General features: G+C 49.9%; 1 protein-coding gene across 1 annotated transcript in view; it reads left to right on the top strand.

Annotated features, from left to right (window-relative positions):
* Window positions 1-7,902, top strand: part of LOC119957482 (anthrax toxin receptor 1-like) — a 170,625-nt gene extending 162,723 nt beyond the window's left edge. Inside the window, exon 18 of the mRNA XM_038785576.1 lies at window positions 7,037-7,902. Within this exon, the coding sequence (XP_038641504.1) occupies window positions 7,037-7,324 (288 nt within the window). The 3' untranslated portion in view covers window positions 7,325-7,902. The remainder of the gene's footprint in view (window positions 1-7,036) is intronic.
* The last annotated feature ends 11,330 nt before the right edge of the window (window positions 7,903-19,232 follow it).

Raw genomic sequence — 19,232 nt, 5'->3', positions numbered from 1 at the left:
GCTCCGTACATTCTCTCCGTGTCTGCGTGGGTTTCCTCCGAGTGCTCCGGTTTCCTCCCAAAGCTCAAAGATGTACGGGGCGGGGGGGGGGGGAGGTGGATTGGCCATTCAAGGTTTCCCGGGATGTGGAGGCTAGGTTATGGGATTGCAGGGATAGGGAGAGTGGACACAATGGAGTGCTGATTTGAAGGGCCGGTGCAGACTCTAAGGGCCGAATGGCCTCCTTCTGCACTGAAGAGATTCTAGGATTCTATAAACACTGGGCTGAATGGCCTACTCTCGGACTGTAAGAAGTGGCTTCTGAGTTAGTAGATGCATTTGTTGTAATTTTCCAAATTTCCCGAGGTTCTGGAGAGCTCTCGTTGGATCGGAAAACAGCGAATGTGACTCCTCTATTCCAGAAAGTAAGGAGGCAGAAATGAGGAAATTGCAGGTCAATTAGCTTCAGATGTAGTGTAGGAAACTGCTGAAATCTATCATGAAGGAGGTTATAGCAGGGTGCGCCGAAAATTTCAATGCAATCAGGCAGAGTCACATGGTTTTGTGAAAGGAAAAATGATCATGTTTGACTGATGTATTGGAGCTCTCTGAGGAAGTAGGGGAATCTGAGGATGTGCTGTTCTTGGAATTCCAGGAAGCATTTGACAAGCTGCCACACCCAATATTACTGTGAAAAGTAAGGCGTCATGGTGTGGAGCTAACGTGGGTAACGTGGATAGAAGATTGGCTAGCTAACAGGAGGCAGAGAGTTGGCATAAATGGGTCTTTTTCGGATTGGCAAGATGTGACGGTTGGAGTGCCGTTGGCATCGGTGCTGGCGCCTCCAGTCTTTCCAATTTACGGAAACGAACTGGATGAAGGAATAAATGTATAGGGCGCGATTTACTTGCCACGTCCCGCCAGAATTGGAATGGGACGTGGCCAGCAGATCCGGGGAGAGGCCTTCCCTGGGATTCCCGACGGGCGTTTGGCCTCGTGAGATCTCACGGATCGTAGTTTAAAAATTAGGGGTCTCCCGTTTAAGACGGAGATGACGGGAGGGGTGGTGGTGAATCGTTGGAACTGTCTTCCTCACAGAGCAGTTGTGGCAGGGTCATTGAATATTTTCAAGGTAGAGCTAGATAGATTGCTGACTAACAAGGGAGACAATAGTTATATGGGAAGGGGGGGGGTTAGAATGTAGATTTGAGGCCACTATCACGTCAGCCATGATCTGAATGAATGGCAGAGCAGGCCTGATGGGCTGAATGGTCTACTCCTGCTCCTATCTAAGTTTCCAGGAAGCTCTGAAGGCCTTGACGGAGGCCTGGCTGGTTGTCTCTGTAACGGAGACAACCGTTGAGGGCTGAAGACGTTGGGGTGAAGCCGGTCAGAAACAAAAGACTCATTGGTGGAGCAGGCCCCCACTCCCCCGTTAACTGTGCAAACAACCACCTCAGGCACATTCCCTCCACTAGCTCCGGAGCACCACAGCTGTGTGTGCGACCTCAAGTTATTTGGTGACTGGAAACACTGGAAGTGTTCCAGGTGAATGACGATGGAACCACTGTCTCCATGCTCAGTGTGTGAGGCGGTCCTCTCAGACACGGCCTTCATCTCATCAACAACATCAACATGCCCCACATCAAAAAGGAGTGTGTGTTTTTTTTTTGGGGGGGGGGGCAGTGGTGGTGGGCTCCATCTTATATTCTACAGCGTTGCTCATGCGTGTTTATTTTTTATGAGGCGTGTATAAGTGTAGACGTTGCACTAAAGCTCCAGCGATTATTTCTGTATCAGTGCGCGGGGCTCGACGAGCATTCAGACAAAGGAAAAGAGGTTTGCGTTTCTTGCTGATTTGGCTAATTTGTCTCCGCTGAGCATCACATCAAGCTGCCTGCAGTCAGTCAGCATCTTGCATTCATTACTGTCTGACCACTGCCTACATACGCTGTGCTGAGTCTTAACTCCAGCACAGCACAAACAAAGTTATTGGGAGGCGGCCAACTGTACTGCACTGTACTAACGTTAACCCTCCTTCGCCCAGATTGTAAGCCTTTCCCAGCTGTGGCGCTTTTCAAATGACTGGAAACCTCCCTGAGAGCACTGTGGGTGGACCTACACTGCAGGGGCTGCAGCGGCTGCAGCGGCTCAAGGAGGCAGCTCCCCCCCCCCCCCCCCCCCCCCCCCACACCCTTCAAGGGCAATCAGGGATGGGCAATAAATGCTGTATTGGGGAGGAGGAAGGGTGCAGAACCAGAGGACACATTCTCCGAACAAGGAGCCGGCCATTTCGGACTGAGATAAGGAGGAATTTCTTTACCCAGAGCGCAGTGAACTTTTGGAATTGTCTGAGCCACTGGGTATGTTCAAGACACAGGTAGATTTCCAGGTATTTCAGACATCCAGGGATATGGGGATAATGCAGGAAAATGACTTTGAGGTGGTAGATCAACAGTGACCTATCTGAGTGGTGGAGATGGTGCCCCATCTGCTCCTATCTACTCATTGTCAATTGGAATGGTTGAATGATCATTAAACTTTGCCAGCCCCTGTTTAAAGAGGAAAAAAGGAATATGGGTTCAAAACAATCTGAACCTCCTTGCAAACAGCACGATGGACTGCGCCAATTCAAGATGGTGGCTCACGACCACTTTCTCAAATTTGACACTGGCCTTCTCAGCAACGCTCACATCCCAGGAACAAAAACAAAGTATTTCCGAATTATAATGAAACAAAGGGAAAATCTCCTCACATTCTAATTCTCTTCCCAGTGTCTGGTGATGGAAAATCGGATCACGTGCTCCCTCTGCAGGACTATCCGGGCACTGACATGTTGTGCATTCATTAATTCCGACAATGTGCAGTGTGTAAACTTGTGATGAAGAAAGGTTCAGATGGAGGAAGGGTACTGCCGATGAACAGTGCCCAGATGACACAGTGAGGGAGAGCCAGGGGACACCATCGGCGTCGCCCCTGCTCAAATCCATCGCGACACTTATCTCCCACTCTCAGTGGGTCTGCCTGCTCCAGCTAACAACCACAGCGAAGGCAGGAGGAGGGTACACGGCGCTACCCCATTCCACCCAGCCGACTGGTTTCCCCCCCCCCCACCCAGGAGGAGTTAGCAGAGTCTCGGCTCAAGGCATTCCCTTCACCTCGGTCATTCCCAAGCTAATCGCACTCTGCAAATGGATGTGCGGGCTCTGCGCAATCATGCAAACCTCCTCGATAATGCGGCTGGTCCCAGTGGCTTGGAACGTAGCAAATGTTGCACCCCTATTGGACAGAAGGGGAGAGGGATAAACCCACTCATTACAGGCCCGTCAGCCTCATGTCAGCGGTGGGGAAACTGTTCAAGGCACCGAGGGGATAGTGCAGGCACAAAACACATTACCAATTAGAAAAAGAGAAGTAAATGGCAACCAGCAGGAAGGTATGTGTTCAAGGCCAATTATTCCTGATCAATTTTCCTTTTGAAAAGTACTTTTATTCAACAGTTTTTCAACATTTTCACAATTCAAAAACAACCACAAATAAACAGACAAAAAGCCCCCCCCCACCACCACCACCCCACCACCACCCGCCCAACCGGCCTCCCTCAACGGTCCATGGTAACCAACTCCTGAAAGTGCATGATGAACGAACCCCAGAAATTGTAGAACCCCTCCGTCACCCCCCCCCCCTCAGCTCAAACGTCACCTTCTCCAGGGTCAAAAACTCCCCCCCCCCCCCGCCCCATCACACCGAGACACAGGGTGGAGAAGCTGAGCTCCACCCCAATAAGACTTGCCGTCGAGCGTTTAGCGAGGCGAAGGCTAAGACACCTGCCCCCGCTCCCGCCTGCAACTGTGGCCGGCTCCGACACCCTGAATATGGCCTCCAGGGTACCGGGATCTACATCCACTTGCAACACCCCCCCGAGATAGTACCGATTACACCCTCCAAAACCTTTCCAGCTTCAGGCAGGACCAGAACATCAGTACATGGTCCATGGGGCCCCTCCCACATTGCTCACAGACATCCTCCACCCCATCGAACAGCCGGCTGATTCGGGATTTTGGGAGGTGCGCCCTGCATTCCACCTTCAGCCTAATCAGCCCCAACCTCACAAAGTCGAGGCGTTCACCCTCCACAGCGCCTCACACCACAATACCTCTTCTAGCGCCGCCCCCAGCCACTGATGCCCAATTCGATTGCGTTCGTGGATGGTGTAATAGGGAGTGTCGATGAGGATTGCGTGCTTGACGTTACGCGTACGGACTTTCAAAAGGTGTTTGATAAAGTGTCACAAATGGACCTGCAGTACAATTGAAGCCTACGGGGTGACAGGGAGAGTGACAATATTGGCTGAGGGATGGGAAGGAGAGAGTGAGAGGGCTTTTCAGAGTGGAGGACAGAGCTTTCTCCCCAGTGGAAGGTTATTAGGACCATTCACGTTTTCTTCCTGATATACAAGGCACCTCTTCAAAGTGATAAATAGCGAAGATACTTCAGGGGGACAAAGGCAGACTGGGGAAAATAGGTGGACAGGTGACAGATAAAACGGAACGCAGCAGTGAGGAGATGGAATGGGAATTAAATGGTGCACCCGAGGGCTTCACGCATCTTGGCAAGTGGCAAGTAGATCAGACTGTTGGAAAAGCAGACTGAATTCTTCGTATTGTGAACGGGGGTAATTGTAATCTATCAGCAGGAGGAGACTGAGCCCAGTGTTAGACTGACTTCATCAAAATTGCAGTGATGTAAAAGTGACAACAACCCTGTTATGAACCCCCCTTTCTCCCTTACACAGCGGAGTATCATCTCCCCCCTGGTCACTGGGGGCGGGGAAACTAGTCTGCATTATAAACCCTGACCTGGGTGCTCGTCATGGAGGGCAGCCCTTCTGGGAGAGGAGTCGTAGCTTTGTGATTCTGAAACCCAATGGTCATATTCATCCACTGACCCAGGTATTGAACTGACCCAGTATTCTGGCCAATGCTTTTTCCTCAATCGCCATTACTAAAGCAGATGTTCTGGTCACCATTTTGGTTTCCACTTTGGATACTATTTGGATGTATCTTCGAGTAGCGTGCAGCCTGTTCCAGATTGGATAGGTTTCCCATCACCTCTGAGCGATTTGTGTCTCACTCGGGTTGCTTTACTCAAAGAAACCCTTCATTTCCACCATAGAACAGCGTGAGCTTCCAGGGGTGGACATCTTTCTGGTGTGCCGACGATTCCACCTTCTCTTCTTAGACTGCTGATGTCACTGTCCCATCCCCATAACTATTCACCCATATTTATACAACATCGTCGTTTGACACAGATTGCTTTGATTTGTACATTCCAACAAGAAGTGCGCGTTAAAAAGTATTTAACTTGGCTGGAAAACTCTTTGGGAGGTCTTGAGGTTGTGATGGATGCGACCAAAATATAACTCGCTCATCCTTTTCTTCTTACTGGTGAAGTCAGCAGTTACTCCGAGCCAACGATGCCACTAACTCTGTGGTTTCACTGATCCAACATCCCAGTGACTCTTACTCATCCAACAAACCTTTGTTGTAACAGCCTTGTTGATCTGACCATCTCTCCGGCCTTCCTGTGTGATATTTGGCAAGTCTTCCACTGCCTTGTGACAGTGAGCGCTTTCTCCTTTTTCGGCAGATCCACCTTGGCCAGATTCTATTTGTATCTCTTTCCGAACGGGACAGGAGAATCAAGTGTCTGGAAGGATAATCCAAGGTGTCGTTGAGTGGTGTGACGTCAGTCAGCACTGAAGATCCTGGGAATGACGTGAATGATGCATTCCACTGACTGTTGCACTAACGAGATGCAGCAAGATTGTCTTCCTAAATGACCCACGTCCTGCGTGGCCCAGTTCTTAAGGTAGTTCCACACCAGTAGGCCAGACTGACAGAGAATTATCCACCTTTCCTGGCAGGAATACCCTCAAGGTTGTTACTGAATACCATGACTGTGTTCTTGGGAAAGAATGCCACAATGTGCTGTGCGGTGAAGCCGTTGTGTTTATTTAATAGACAGTTTCCTGATTTAATCACATACAACACATTGTGAGGCATTGGGAATCAAATGCTGCAACATGGCGAGATGTTCCAGCCCACAAAAAAGCAGGAGGGGATGTTATCGTCAAGAGGCCCACAATTGAAGCTCTCTTTCGGAGATGACTTCCTCAGAGCTGGGAGTCTTCTGGAATATAATTTGCAAGGCTCTACTCTTGTGAAGCCTTCAAGAAGGAATTTTAGCCGGATGTGGAATTGGGATAGGAAATATCAGAGACGGTCAGGTCACAGGACTTAGAATATCGGAGAATTTTAATGGGCCAAGTGGCTAGGTTTCCTGATTTATGCGTGCTTTAATCCTTCCCACTTCTCCATTTCAGTTAGAATTGCTCCACCATTGGCGGCCATGCCTTCAATTGCCCGGCTCTCAGCTCTGGAATTGTCTCCCTGAACCTCCAGGCCTCTCGAGCTGCCTTCCCTCCTTTGAGACCAACACCTCTAATCAAGCGTTTGGTCACCTGGCCTCATATCATAGAATCTACAGTACAGAAGGAGGCCATTCGGCCCATCGAGTCTGCACCAGCCCTGCCAATGAGCACCCTATTCAAGCCCAGGTATCTACCCCATCCCTGTAACCCAGTAACCCCCACTTAACTTTTTTTTGACCCTCAGGGCAATTTAGCATCGCCAATGGACTTAATCCGCACATCGTTGGACTGTGGGAGGAAACCGGAGCACGTGGGGGGGGGGGAGACGTGCAGACTCCGCACAGGGAGTTACCTAAAGCAGAAATCGAACCTGGGACCCTGGAGCTGTGAAGCAACTGCACTAACCACGATGCTGCCGTGCCCATTTCTTCATTGCACATTTACCTTGTCTTATAATGAATCAGTGCAGCGTCCTCTAAAGCGATGACAGAAATATACATTGTTGTTTTGTTTGATGCATTTGAGAGAACCGTCTTTTGGAAGTTTGGGCAAAATTATCAGGTTTTTATTATGCGGCACACGGACTGGATTGAGTAACCACTTGCCTTTCTGTTTTACCCCCAGGGCCGCTGCATCAATTTCACAAGAGTAAAGACCAACGCAAAGCCACCCAGTTACCCAATCTACAACAACACGTGGAACAATAGGCCACCTCCCATCTACCGCCCGAGCATAGTTCTTCCTGCGTCACCCGCCCCGTCGCCCACCCCGTCGCCTGAGCCGTCGCCCACTCAGTCAACAACTCCTTCGCCATCCTCGTCGCCAACCTCCACCCTGCCTCCACCTCCACCAGGACCGCCGCCCACACGGGCCCCTCCCCCATCACGCCCACCTCCTCGCCCTTCTTTCTAAACCCAGGCAAGTCCCGTGGTTAACCCTTCATTCCAACAGCAGATGGGAAGGGCGCCAAAGAGATACTGTGTCAAGGTCCCCACCGGCCTGAAGGAGACTCTTTCCTTTTTTTGTCGGCCAATTGGAGGATACCTGCGTCAAACCAAACTCCAGCTTACACAGCAGATATCCTTTTGAACTTGTGCCGGTTCCAAGTTTCCATCGTTGTCTTCAACTTGATCAGTTGTTGCTTATAAATGTGTGATATATTGATATGCGACAGTTACCATTTTATATATATCTTATTGCATTTTAGAATCTCTTTGCAACGAAACTGAGAGTCAAAATTCAACGTCAAACTTTTGGCCATATTGTGTTGAATTCTGACTGGTCAATTGTTGAGTTCTTACTTCTCTCCAAATGGATTTATGGGAGAGGATGTCAGTGTCCCTTGGGGATTTTGTCGCTCTCACTGCAAGAGTCAGAAAATAGCATCCCGGACATGTTGGTATTGAGGGGCCGGTCCTCGGAACACCAAGCTCATTGGCCGTGGTTTTCAATCTCGCCTCGGCCCCAGTCTTGGCGTCATCTTGTCTCAGCCGGGGGGGGGGGGAGAAGCGGGCGGGGAGCCAAACTGTGGAGGTTCTGGCTGGGGCAGGAAGTCACTGCCGGGCATGGTCAAGGAAAAGCGGGCAAGAGCTGTTTGTCTCGGTGTGAGCTCCGCCCCCCCATTCCCCCCCAACCCCACCCCGCCCACTATCCCTCACCCTGACCGCAACCTGTCAAAGAGCAGCTCCCCATGCGAGTTGGGAATTTTCAGGCTGGGCGGGGAGAATGGAGTGAGGTAGGAAATTCTGTCAAAGAGGATAATGGAAGCGGGTGGATGGAGGAGGTGGTAAATACAAGCACTGTGGATTCATTCAGCCAATATCCAGCTTGGAGCTGTTCAGAGTTTGTCCAGTTACCAGCAGTGTGGTGATCACAAATCCCTCCAGGAACTGGCTTGGTCCTCCTCCTGCTCGGCAACATTTGGAGAACCGCTGTGGTCTCTCTCCACTTTGGCTTTTTAAAAATTGGCTTTGTCGTGAACAGAGCTTCCTCCTCGGGGGCCTCGAGGGAGCACTGGGGTGGCGTTGTCCCTGGGGCGGCGGTGGTGGGTGGGTGCACGGGTTCAACCTCCCCACTCACCAAGGTCAGTCGCAGCTCCAGACCCACTTGCCGGTTCTGTTGAATCGACGGCTGGAAGCAAGTTGCCCTGCCACCCTCCCCCCCCCCCCCCCCCCCCCCCCCCCCGCCCCAACACCCCCCCCCCCCCCGGCTTCGCCCCCGGGGCAGAGGGGGCAAAGAGAGAGACCTCATGCCCTGAGGAAGCTAGAATCACCTTGTGCCTCCACTTCTCCACATGTATCCGACTGGGCATCCTGGAAAGGTTTCGATTGCTGGAAGATTCCATGACCCTGTGCACCTCCTGTGCTTAATCAGGATTCCCTGGGATTAGGGAGCGTGGAAACCCTGTAGATACGGGCGTCCTGCGAAATAGGGGATTTGAAATTATTGTGGAGCCCGGGTGGATTTGTAACCTTGTGGAATGAATAATGCTGGTTAGAAAAAGGCCAAAGGCACAGACAGAATCAACTCACAGACCTTCAAATTAGTCATGAAGAGAGGTTGGATTGTTTTCCTTGGAGCAGAGGAGGCTGAAGGGGGAGCATGATTGAGATGTAGAAAATTATAAGGGGCATAGGTAGAGTAGACAGGAAGAAAGAGTTCCCCTTTGGGGAGGGGTCAATGATTAGGGGGCAGAGATTTAAGGTAAGGGTCAGGAGGTTTAGAGGGGATGTGTGGAAAAACCTTGTCACCCAGAGTCTGGAACTCGCTGCCTGAAAAGCTGCTGGTGGTAGAGACCATCATGGCATTTAAGAAGTATTTAGATGTTCATTTGCGATCCCAGGGCAGAAACGGGCTGGGGAATGGGATGAGCATACTTAGGTGGTTTGTTTTTGACCGGATCAGATGTGATGGGCTAAAGGGCCTTTTTTTTTTTTTTTGCTGTATGACTCTTTGGCTCTCTGACTCTTGAATCATCCTTCCACACCTTACTCGCCATCGTACTTTCCCGGGTTTCACTCACTCACTCCTCGGTCCATGGAAACAATACCCTTCTGTGCTCTGCTCTCAGCCATCGCACCTGTTCATCGCTTCTCCTCACCCAAACACTAACTCTCGCCATCTGTATCACCCACCACCTCCCTTGACATCCATTGACCCTCTCTTCCACATTTCAGACAACAAAGAATCCTTATTTGTGGGGGGGGGGGGGGGAATGGAAAATGAACCTGCATTACCAGACATCATCACAGCGGTCTGCGTGGACTAAGATTAAAGAGACAGATTCTTCGTACTGCTGGGCAAACTCCTCAAACTGTTGCTTGAACCAAACCCACCATTTGGAGGCCGACGCTGGAACCTGTTCAGTATTGCCTGACTGACAACCTACGGAGCCTCTGCTCATACCCTGCGTGCGCCACTGAGCTCATTTACCTGTCAGCGAGACAGATTGCCTTCGCATTCTTCAGCAAGGTGTGGATTTGCAAACATGCTGTCCTTCAAAGGATTTCCGTCAATACCTAGAATCATTTGAACGTGCTGTGTGACATTTTCACGCTGGTGTTACTTTTGCTCGTATGATATCAAGGTCACCTGAAATGGCACAGTTCTCAAGCGGATTTACCAGGCCTTGTTATTAATACCGGGAAAGGCCTTGAGTTCTTCAGTGGATAGCATCACTTCAATCTTAGGAGGAGCTTCTTCACCCAAAGGGTTGTGAATCTATGGAACTCCTTGCCCAGTGAAGCAGTTGAGGCTCCTTAATTACATGTTTTTAAGGTAAAGATAGATAGTTTTTTTGAAGAATAAAGGGATTAAGGGTTATGGTGTTCGGGCCGGAAAGTGGAGCTGAGTCCACAAAAGATCAGCCATGATCTGATTGAATGGCGGAGCAGGCTCGAGGGGCCAGGTGGCCTACTCCTGCTCCTAGTTCTTATGTTCTTACAGGCATGCTGATCATGCAAGATAACAAAAATGGCCAAGACGGTCAGATTCCAATGGTAAAACCACATATCTCGTTATCAGGGTGCATTGGCAAGTTGCTGCCCTTTGTGAACACGACATGGACTGAACTGACACCAGTCACTTACCTTTCTTTTCAGTATGTGGAGATGCCGGCGTTGGACTGGGGTGAGCACAGTAAGAAGTCTGACAACACCAGGTTAAAGTCCAACAGGTTTGTTTCCAGTCACTAGCTTTCGGAGCACTGCTCCTTCACCTGAGGAAGGAGCTGCGCTCCGAAAGCTAATGTTTGAAACGAACCTGTTGGACTTTAACCTGGTGTTGTAAGACTTCTTTCTTTCCATTCATTCTGGGGACGTGGGGGTCGCTGGCTGGGCCAGCATTTATTACCCATCCCGAATTGCCCTTGAACTCAGTGTCTCGCTCGGCCATTTCAGAAGAGTCAACCGCACTGCTGTGGGTTTGGAGTGACATTTCGGCCTGACCGGGTAAGGTCGGCAGATTTCCTTCGCAGGAGGAAAAAAGTGAAGCAGATGGGATTTTACAACAATTGACAATGATTTTGTGGTCAACGTGAGACCTTTTTAACCAAATCCGAATTTCACCCTCCTGCGTGGTGGGATTCAATCCTGCATCCGCCCCCCCCCCTCCCCCCCCTCCCACCCCCCCCCCAGCCCCCAGGTCTCTGGATTACCCAAGACAGAGCCCAAGATTCATGTTCGTGAAGCTTGGTTTTCCCCTTGTCTTTTTTGGGTCCAACAGGTCATCAGAAGGGATAGGAGAGTGATCCCAGGCGTTCTACTCTGTGGATTGTGCAAGTGGTTACAGGGCCAAGGATCAGAGTGCAGGAGATCAGTAAGAACATGGGACAACAGGTGAGCTAACTGACTGGTCAGCTGAAACCTCGCGTGCAGCAGGGTGACCAAGAAATTGAGGTCCGAGGGAAAACGTAACCAGGGCAGGAAGCGTTGCAACGAGTCTCGATGGAGAGTGTGCAGGGAGAGGTATTCAGGGTTCAGGAGCAATGGGAAGTTCCAGAGGAACAATGGACGTGGTTATATTGATAAACAGAGAGACATGATTGGCTGGACAGGATAGAAAGATCATCCAGCGAATGAGAGGTTGTTGTCTGCAGCTGAAAGGTGATGTTGGAGGGCAGGCTGTCAGAGTCAGGGGTTCTATTCACACCTCCACCTGGCCAGACTATTATGTAATATTTGGGCAGGGGAATCAGGATGGTCAAGTCAGCTGATTTGTCTTCATCTGTGATGCAGAGCCTCGGGACGTGCAATGGACAGAAATCTGTCAATTCCCAGGCAAATAATAGGGGCTGTTTAGCTCACTGGGCTAAATCACTGGCTTTTAAAGCAGGCCAGCAGCACGGTTCAATTCCCGTACCAGCCTCCCCGGACAGGCGCCGGAATGTGGCGACTAGGGCTTTTCACAGTAACTTCATTGAAGCCTACTCGTGCCAATAAAGCGATTTTCATTTTCATTTTTTCAAATTAAACAGAACGAACTATTGACCCCAGAAGTGGAACTCAGTGTGTGGGGCCCTGTGGATAAATCCAGTACTGAGAATGCCACTCAGAAAGTCCCCTTTGGCACCAAGCTCGCTGGTCTGGCCCAGGGCTTGCTGTACTGGTTAAGGTACCGTGGTGAGGGACTGCCAAGGTTCCACTTTGATTGGCCTCACTCTATCTGTGCTTGAAAGTCTCCTCTTAGAATCAGGTGATGTTACACCCACATTTCTTCGGGAAGGAACTCTGCTGCCTTTACCCTGTCTGGCCTACATGTGACACACGGTGCGGTTGATTCTTAGCTGCCCCCTGATGGTAGCCTCGCAACTCTCTCTCACTTGACCCGAGCGCCTTGGGAAAAGCAAAATTCCGTGTGAATGCTCCACCTAGTCCGCTGACACTGTCGACACTCCCATGTCGAGGTGCTGGGTTCGAGCTGCACCTTCCTCAAGAACTGAGTCCAGTAAAGTGAGACGCTTCAGTTTGACTGTAGAGGGCACCATCTCCGGTCAATCAGCAACAAAATCGAGAACATCATTTAGGTGCAAACCATGTTTCTCATGGGGTTCCCTAAGGCAGTGTCCAACAGTCTGAACGTTTCATCACTGGAGATCCCAATGAACTTCAAAAATAAATCGGTGTGAATTGTCACTGGAATACCATACGAACGAAAGTATTATTATTGCTTGGCAAAGGATATGGAGACTGGATACTCAGAACAGCACAGGCTTAACATCAGTTCGATGGAAACCTTTAGCTCTGGGAAAAGTGCAATGCAGTGGCATCAAACCCATCTGCGCTGGAAATAATGCACAATTCGTCCCCTCCCTCTCAACCCCAGGCTATCAGCTTCATATCCACAGACAGCCAGCTTCTCTCCCTGAAAACAGCTGCCCCTATCCAAGTGGCCTTGTGACTGAGTGGGAGAACAGGGTGCCTCTTCTCATTACTGTGGCCGCAAGGGAAATGGCAGACATACAGGGTGTTCGGGGAGGGAAAGGAACTCTCCACTGCGTCCACTGCTCCCTCTCACAGACTTGGAACCAAGTCGCTCCACGTCCTCGGGGCCCTGTTCTGCCAGCAGTCAGAAGTTGGTGCGAGTTGGAAGAGTCATTGCGTTTCTGACCACTTCTTAAATGTGCATGTGACACCTCCTGGTTAATACCAGTACTGCATCAAACTGGTTTTAATGGGTTTGGATTTGGGAGAGGGGGGGGGTTCCCTCACCCTCACCCTCACCTACTAATCTGGGGGTTCCCTCACCCTCACCTACTAATCTGGTGGTGGTCCCTTTAAACGCATCCTCAATTGAAGGCCTGATCTCTCCCTTTCTTTCATGCCCACTTTCACTGGCAGTCCATCACTCATCAGCAGCCAGCGACCTGCAGTGGGCCTTTGCCTTTCTGCCTTCAGATCCCACAGGGAGCCCAGAGCGTTGAGTAGGAAAATGGAAAGGGTTCATGGAGTTAGTGCGGCATGGATCTGTCCCAACAAGGTCACAATGATTCAAAGGAGCTCGCCCTTACAGTGCATTCCACATCAGGGCCCCAACCTCCCGGTTCCCATGCATGACTTAGATCCTCCTTCTTGTAGAACTGTGCGGGGGAAGGCAGGCAGATGGAGGCGAAGCCACATCCTTGGAATAGTAACAGCCCGTCCCACCCTCTGACACGCGTCAGCTAATGGAACATTTAATTGGGACAATATGGCGTCGCCTCATCGGCAAGCATGACAAAAGTCCCTCAACAGGATCCAAAGACACATTGTCAGAGGCACAGGCCAGACCACCATGGAAATCAGAGGCATATGATAATGCCACTGGATGTTCAAAGGCTGAGATCATAGATTTACACACATTCAAACAGTCACAGTGGATACGAGTAAATGGGTTTGCAGTAAAGCTCAGCCAAGATCGGGATGGTACCCCAGTGGTTAGCACTAGCTGCCTATCACAGCGTCAGGGACTCGGGTTCAATTCCAGCCTGGGATGACCATGCGGAGTTTCACGTCGCCGTCTCGCGTGGGTTTCACTCCCACAGTCCAAAGATGGTGCAAGTCTGGCGGGGTTACAGGGATGGGATGGGGGGGGGGGGGGGGGGGGGGTGGAGTGTTGGGCCGAAATTAAGGTGCCCTTTTGGAGGTGGGGTGCAGACTTGATGGGACGGGTGGCCTCCTTCTGCCCAACTGTAGGGGTTGTGTGGGGTCCTATGAATGGTGGACTGGGCTAGAAGGACTGAATGGCCTCCTCCTGCTCTTAACCTTGTGACATTCTAGCTACACGTGATAGGATTTGCCAGGTGCAAAACCAAAGAATGGGGCTGAGCTGGAATAGTGCTTTCAAACAAGACCGAATGAGAATGCTGGGATACAACACCATGAGGGTGGAGCACAGCATTACGGTACAACTGAGCTGCTCATGGGAATGTGGTGGAACAATTTCTCTTTAAGAACAGGGACTAGAGAGTTCTACAATTGAACAACATGGAAGGAGATCTTTTGCACTGTCCGGCTTCCGACACAGGTCTCCAATTAATCACACTCCCCTGCACTTTCCCCGGGGCCCTGGTGAGGATTGTGTGCAGCGTTCTTGCAGTCAGGCACGAAACTCACCCAGTCACCCCAGGCAGATGGTCGAATCGCTTTCTAATTATCCCGGGTACATCTGCTCTGTCGGCTAATTCAGAGGTCGGACTGGAAGGAAAACCCTGTCCTTTCTCCGTTTCCATTAGAATGCCAGATTAGGACGGGAGCTCTCTCAGCTGGTGACCCTCTCCCTTGTGGGTGCCGCTCCCTGAGCTGCCTCGACGGCTGGGTGACTGACTGGGCCATTGCACTAGATCCGGAAGGGGGCAGCTGCGATGCCCCCAGCACAGCACTCACGATTTTCCCTCGCACATTTATTACATTTACAGTACCCAATATTATTATTTTCCAATTTAGGGACATATTAGCGTGGCCAATCCACCTAAACTGTGCATCTTTTTGGGTTGCGAGGTGAGACCCACGCAGACACTGGGAGAATGCGCAAACCCACACGGACAATGACCCGGGGCCGGGATCGAACCCGGGTCCTCAGTGCCGTGAGGCGCAGTGCTAACCACTGCACCGCCATACCGCCCCCCCAAGCGTCTGCCTGGGGAAATCACACTCCGCACATTGAGCAGCCAGTGCACAAAATAGGTCTGGACTCCCACACGTGCTGGATGCAAACATGGCAGCTGAATGGTTGGCGTCACAAAGCATTGAAACAAAAAACATCTCCAGGGCTTTGGTAGTTTTTGGGGGGGGGGGGGGGGGGGGGAAAGGAGAGGTCAGGTGACAGGGGGGGGGGGGAAGTAAAAACTCAAGAATGTATCACAAGCCAAGGTAAAGGCCTGAGTTGAGCATCTGTGGAAAAGGAAAAAAAGTTCACCTTGTGCCTTTGGTGTTCATTTCACCCCATGCTCAGCGTTCAAATCCACTGCGGGAATTCTTTTTATTTCAAGGGGTGGGTTGGATGAGTAAATTATTGTACAGAAGCCAAGTTGATGTTAATGGCATGTTTATCAAGCTGTGCTTGTTAACAACTGTTTACTGCATATTGTTCTGTTTTAAACGTTTCTTTGGGTTTTGAACGAACGCCTGACTTTCAGAGTTACAACAAGACGACTATTAAACATACACAATTTACAAACTGATTGGGACAGATTTAATCGAGGTTGGTGAAGTGTTGCACTGTTTTGACTTCTCCACTCACGTGTTTGGCAGACCCCCCTTGGGGATGTGAGCCACAAGACACTCGGGCATTCTTACAGATACTGACCCCCACTGTGGAAACAGGATTGCAAAGAGTCGCCTGCACACCGTGTGATGTATCATTCAGATCCTGAATCACCTCACCGGGTCCAATTCCTGCTTTGCCAGGCGGGGGGGGGGGGGGGGGGGGGGGGGGGTCACTTACCATTTCGAACATCCACCAGTCAGTTTTATGTTAGTGTAATTCTGATGAAGGAAGGCTGAATAAATAACTATAATATCCATTCAAAACGCACTGTAAATAAGGTGTCTGCCTGGGAGTCAGGCCTGAGCTTGTACCCAATTCTGACCTGTAGCACATTGCTGGCTTGCTTCAATTGAATTAACTGGTTGGGAATGCAGTGGTAGTAACGTAGCAATCTTCATGCGCACATAATCTCAGAATGATGTCGAGCTGAAGTGGAAGATGCAAGCCAGGTGAAATTGCCGACGCGTAAAGGTCCCGCCCGCTTGCGTCTGCGGCTTTCCTGGAGAAATCCACCCAGGGAAAAGGAACAGGCTCAAATGGAAGGTGGGAGCAAGGCGAATCTCATCTCCTGCTGATGCCAGCAAGCCATTTGCAATCTTTGCGGGTAGAATTCGATTCTGAATGCTGCACGCGGGCAGCTGGGAAAGGGCGAGAGAAAGGGCAGGTTGCTCGTTTTTTCCGTTTGAAAACATGGATGTCCACCTCATCAAAGCTGGAGTGGGAAGTCAGACAAACCTCACAGGCCACGGAGGGCACGGCCAAACCATGTTATTGTTCGACAGATCTTCTACACAGTGCAGGAAGATCAAGTCAACCTCTGCGTCATGTCGGCCCAGCAAAGTATCCATTCAGCCCGAGTTAGGTTCGAGCTGCCAGTGAGGTGGAAAGGGAGAGTTTGAGGATGACCCCACCCATGTCAAGAAGGCATGGAAACTAACCAACCAGACTCTCACCATTTTGTTTTCCGATAAAAAAGAAGGGGGGTATTTTTTTCTGTCTATTCTATTTTCCCTCAATGTAAATTTAGTCCAATAAACTTGGTGTGTTGGTACAGTTCTGTTTCATGTCTCTTGCGTCGGACTTGTTACAATGTGGAACACCCAGCCAGGAATCCACTGGGTGTTTGATGATGTCCTTGGGGCGGCACAGTGGTTAGCACTGACTGCCTCACAGCACCAGGGACCCAGGTTCGAGTCCCACCTTGGGTGACTCTGTGCGGAGTCTGCACATTGTCCCTGTGTCTGTGTGGGTTTCCTCCAGGTGATCCAGTTTCCCTCCCACAAGTCCCAAAAGATGTGCTTGTTAGGTGAACTGAATCATAGAATTTACAGTGCAGAAGGAGGCCATTCGGCCCATCGAGTCTGCACTGGCTTTTGGAAAGAGCACCCTACCCAAGCCCACACCTCTACCCCTTCCCCATTACCCAGTACCCCACCCAACACGGAGGGCAATTTTGGATACTGAGGACAATTGATCATGGCCAATCCACTTACCCTACACATCTTTGGACTGTGGGAGGAAACCGGAGCACCCGGAGGAAACCCGCGCACATTGGACATTCTGGAATTCTCCCTCTCTGTACCCGAACAGGCGCCCTAGCGTGGTGGACTAGGGGCTTTTAACAGTCACTTCATTGCAGTGTTATGTGAGCCTACTTGTGGCAGTAATAAAGATTGTTACATTTTCCCGGTGTCCTGCATTGATTTCCTCCCACAGTCCAAAGAAGTGCAGGTTAGGTGAATGGGTTATACTAAATTTCCCTTTGTGTCCAAAGATGGGTGGATGATGTGGGGTGCTCTTTCAGAGGGTCGGCACAGACTCGATGGGCCAAATGGCCTCCTTCAGCACTGTGGGCGCTCCATGGTTCTAAATGCATGTTGTTGCCAATGTGAACAAATGACGGGAGCTCACGTTTGAAGTCTGGATGACTCTGACAGAGACTCAAAACGTTAGTTCCCTTCTCTCTCCCCAGATGCTACCAAATCTGCTGCGATTGTCCAGTATTTTCTGTCTCCGATTCCAACATCCGCTGCAATTGGCTTTCGTCTTAAGAAGCGACTGCACGGGCGGTACCTGGCGCTGTGGTTAGCCCTGCTGCCATCACGGCACTGAGGATCAGGGTTCGAATCCCGGCTCAGGGTCACTGACCGTGTGGGGTTCGCACATTCTCCCCGTGTCTGCATGGATTCACCCCACAACCCAAAGATATGCAGGGTTAGGTGGATTAGCCGTGCTAAATTACCCCTTAATTGGGAAAAAGAGAAAATTGGGTACTCTTAAATTGAAGATAAAAGCAAGTGACTCCATCGTTGTCATTCTTCATCTGTTGCGAAGCACTCAATGGAAAATGCAAGTTAAAATGGATTGCTGGTTTAATGACTGTATAATCCTGTGAGCGCAATGTTTGCACCGGAGCATTGTTTTTAACCAACCCATTTGTGCGTGAGATTAGCGGTGGTTTTGCATTGTGGGGGCGAAACTTTGCTTGGATCTACAGCTTAATTCACTAAGGGCCTTTCCATCCAATCGTTCTGGGCTGGAACAGAATCCATCTATCAGGGGTCTTGCACCTTTCGCACTTGTAAATAGTAAATAACAGAACGCCTGCCTGCTAACTGTGGAAAACTTCAGCGGATCAAGTCTGGACAATTCTAACGACTAAAAGAAAATACTGGCCAGTGTCTTGCAGAAGTGCTTAAGCTTTTTAAAAAATTGGATATCACACAAACTTGGGTGGTTTAAGATGTTCATTTGATTTGGCTTGAGTCGTTTAAAAAAGAGGCAGGTGAACGAGGCAAAAGGAAGAGGTCGCATCAATCAAACAAGGTACAATGACTGAGGGGAGCTCAGTGAATAGGCCCAGTAATACCAAAAGGAATAAAACGGGAAGTAAAAACATTAATGGTAAGTGACGCAGCAGGTTGTTACATGAAGATATGGGTTTAACGACAAAGAAAATTAGGAGAAAAGTTAAGAGGAAATATAACTCAGGAGAGGTTACTGATCGAGGTGTTAAGATTCAAAACAGAGGTAAAAAAGCTAACATAAGTGTACTTTACCTGAATGCTCGTAGTATTTGGAATAAGGTAAATGAGTTGATGGCGCAAATCATTGTGAATGACTATGATTTAGTGGCCATTACTGAAACATGGTTAAAGAATGGTCACGACTGGGAGTTAAATATTCGGAAGGACAGAGTGGATGGTAAGGGAGGTGGTGTTGCTCTGTTATTTAAGGATGACATCCGGGCAATAGTAAGGGATGACATCGGTGCTATGGAGGATAAGATTGAATCCATTTGGGTGGAAATCAGGAATAGTAAGGCGACAAAATCACTGATAGGAGTAGTCTATAGGCCACCAAATAGTCACATTATGGTGGGGCAAGCAATAAACAAAGAAATAACGGATGCATGTAGAAATGGTACAGCAGTTATCATGGGGGATTTTAATCTACACGTCGATTCGTTTAACCAGGTCGGTCAAGGCAGCCTTGAGGAGGGGTTTATGGAATGTATCCCCATTAGTTTCCCAGAACAGTATGTAATGGAACCTATGAGGGAACAAGCGGTCCTCGA

The sequence above is a fragment of the Scyliorhinus canicula genome, chromosome 26 (genome assembly GCF_902713615.1).
Source record: "Scyliorhinus canicula chromosome 26, sScyCan1.1, whole genome shotgun sequence".
Taxonomy (NCBI): domain Eukaryota; kingdom Metazoa; phylum Chordata; class Chondrichthyes; order Carcharhiniformes; family Scyliorhinidae; genus Scyliorhinus; species Scyliorhinus canicula.
This window is presented reverse-complemented; position numbering and strand designations above follow the sequence as displayed.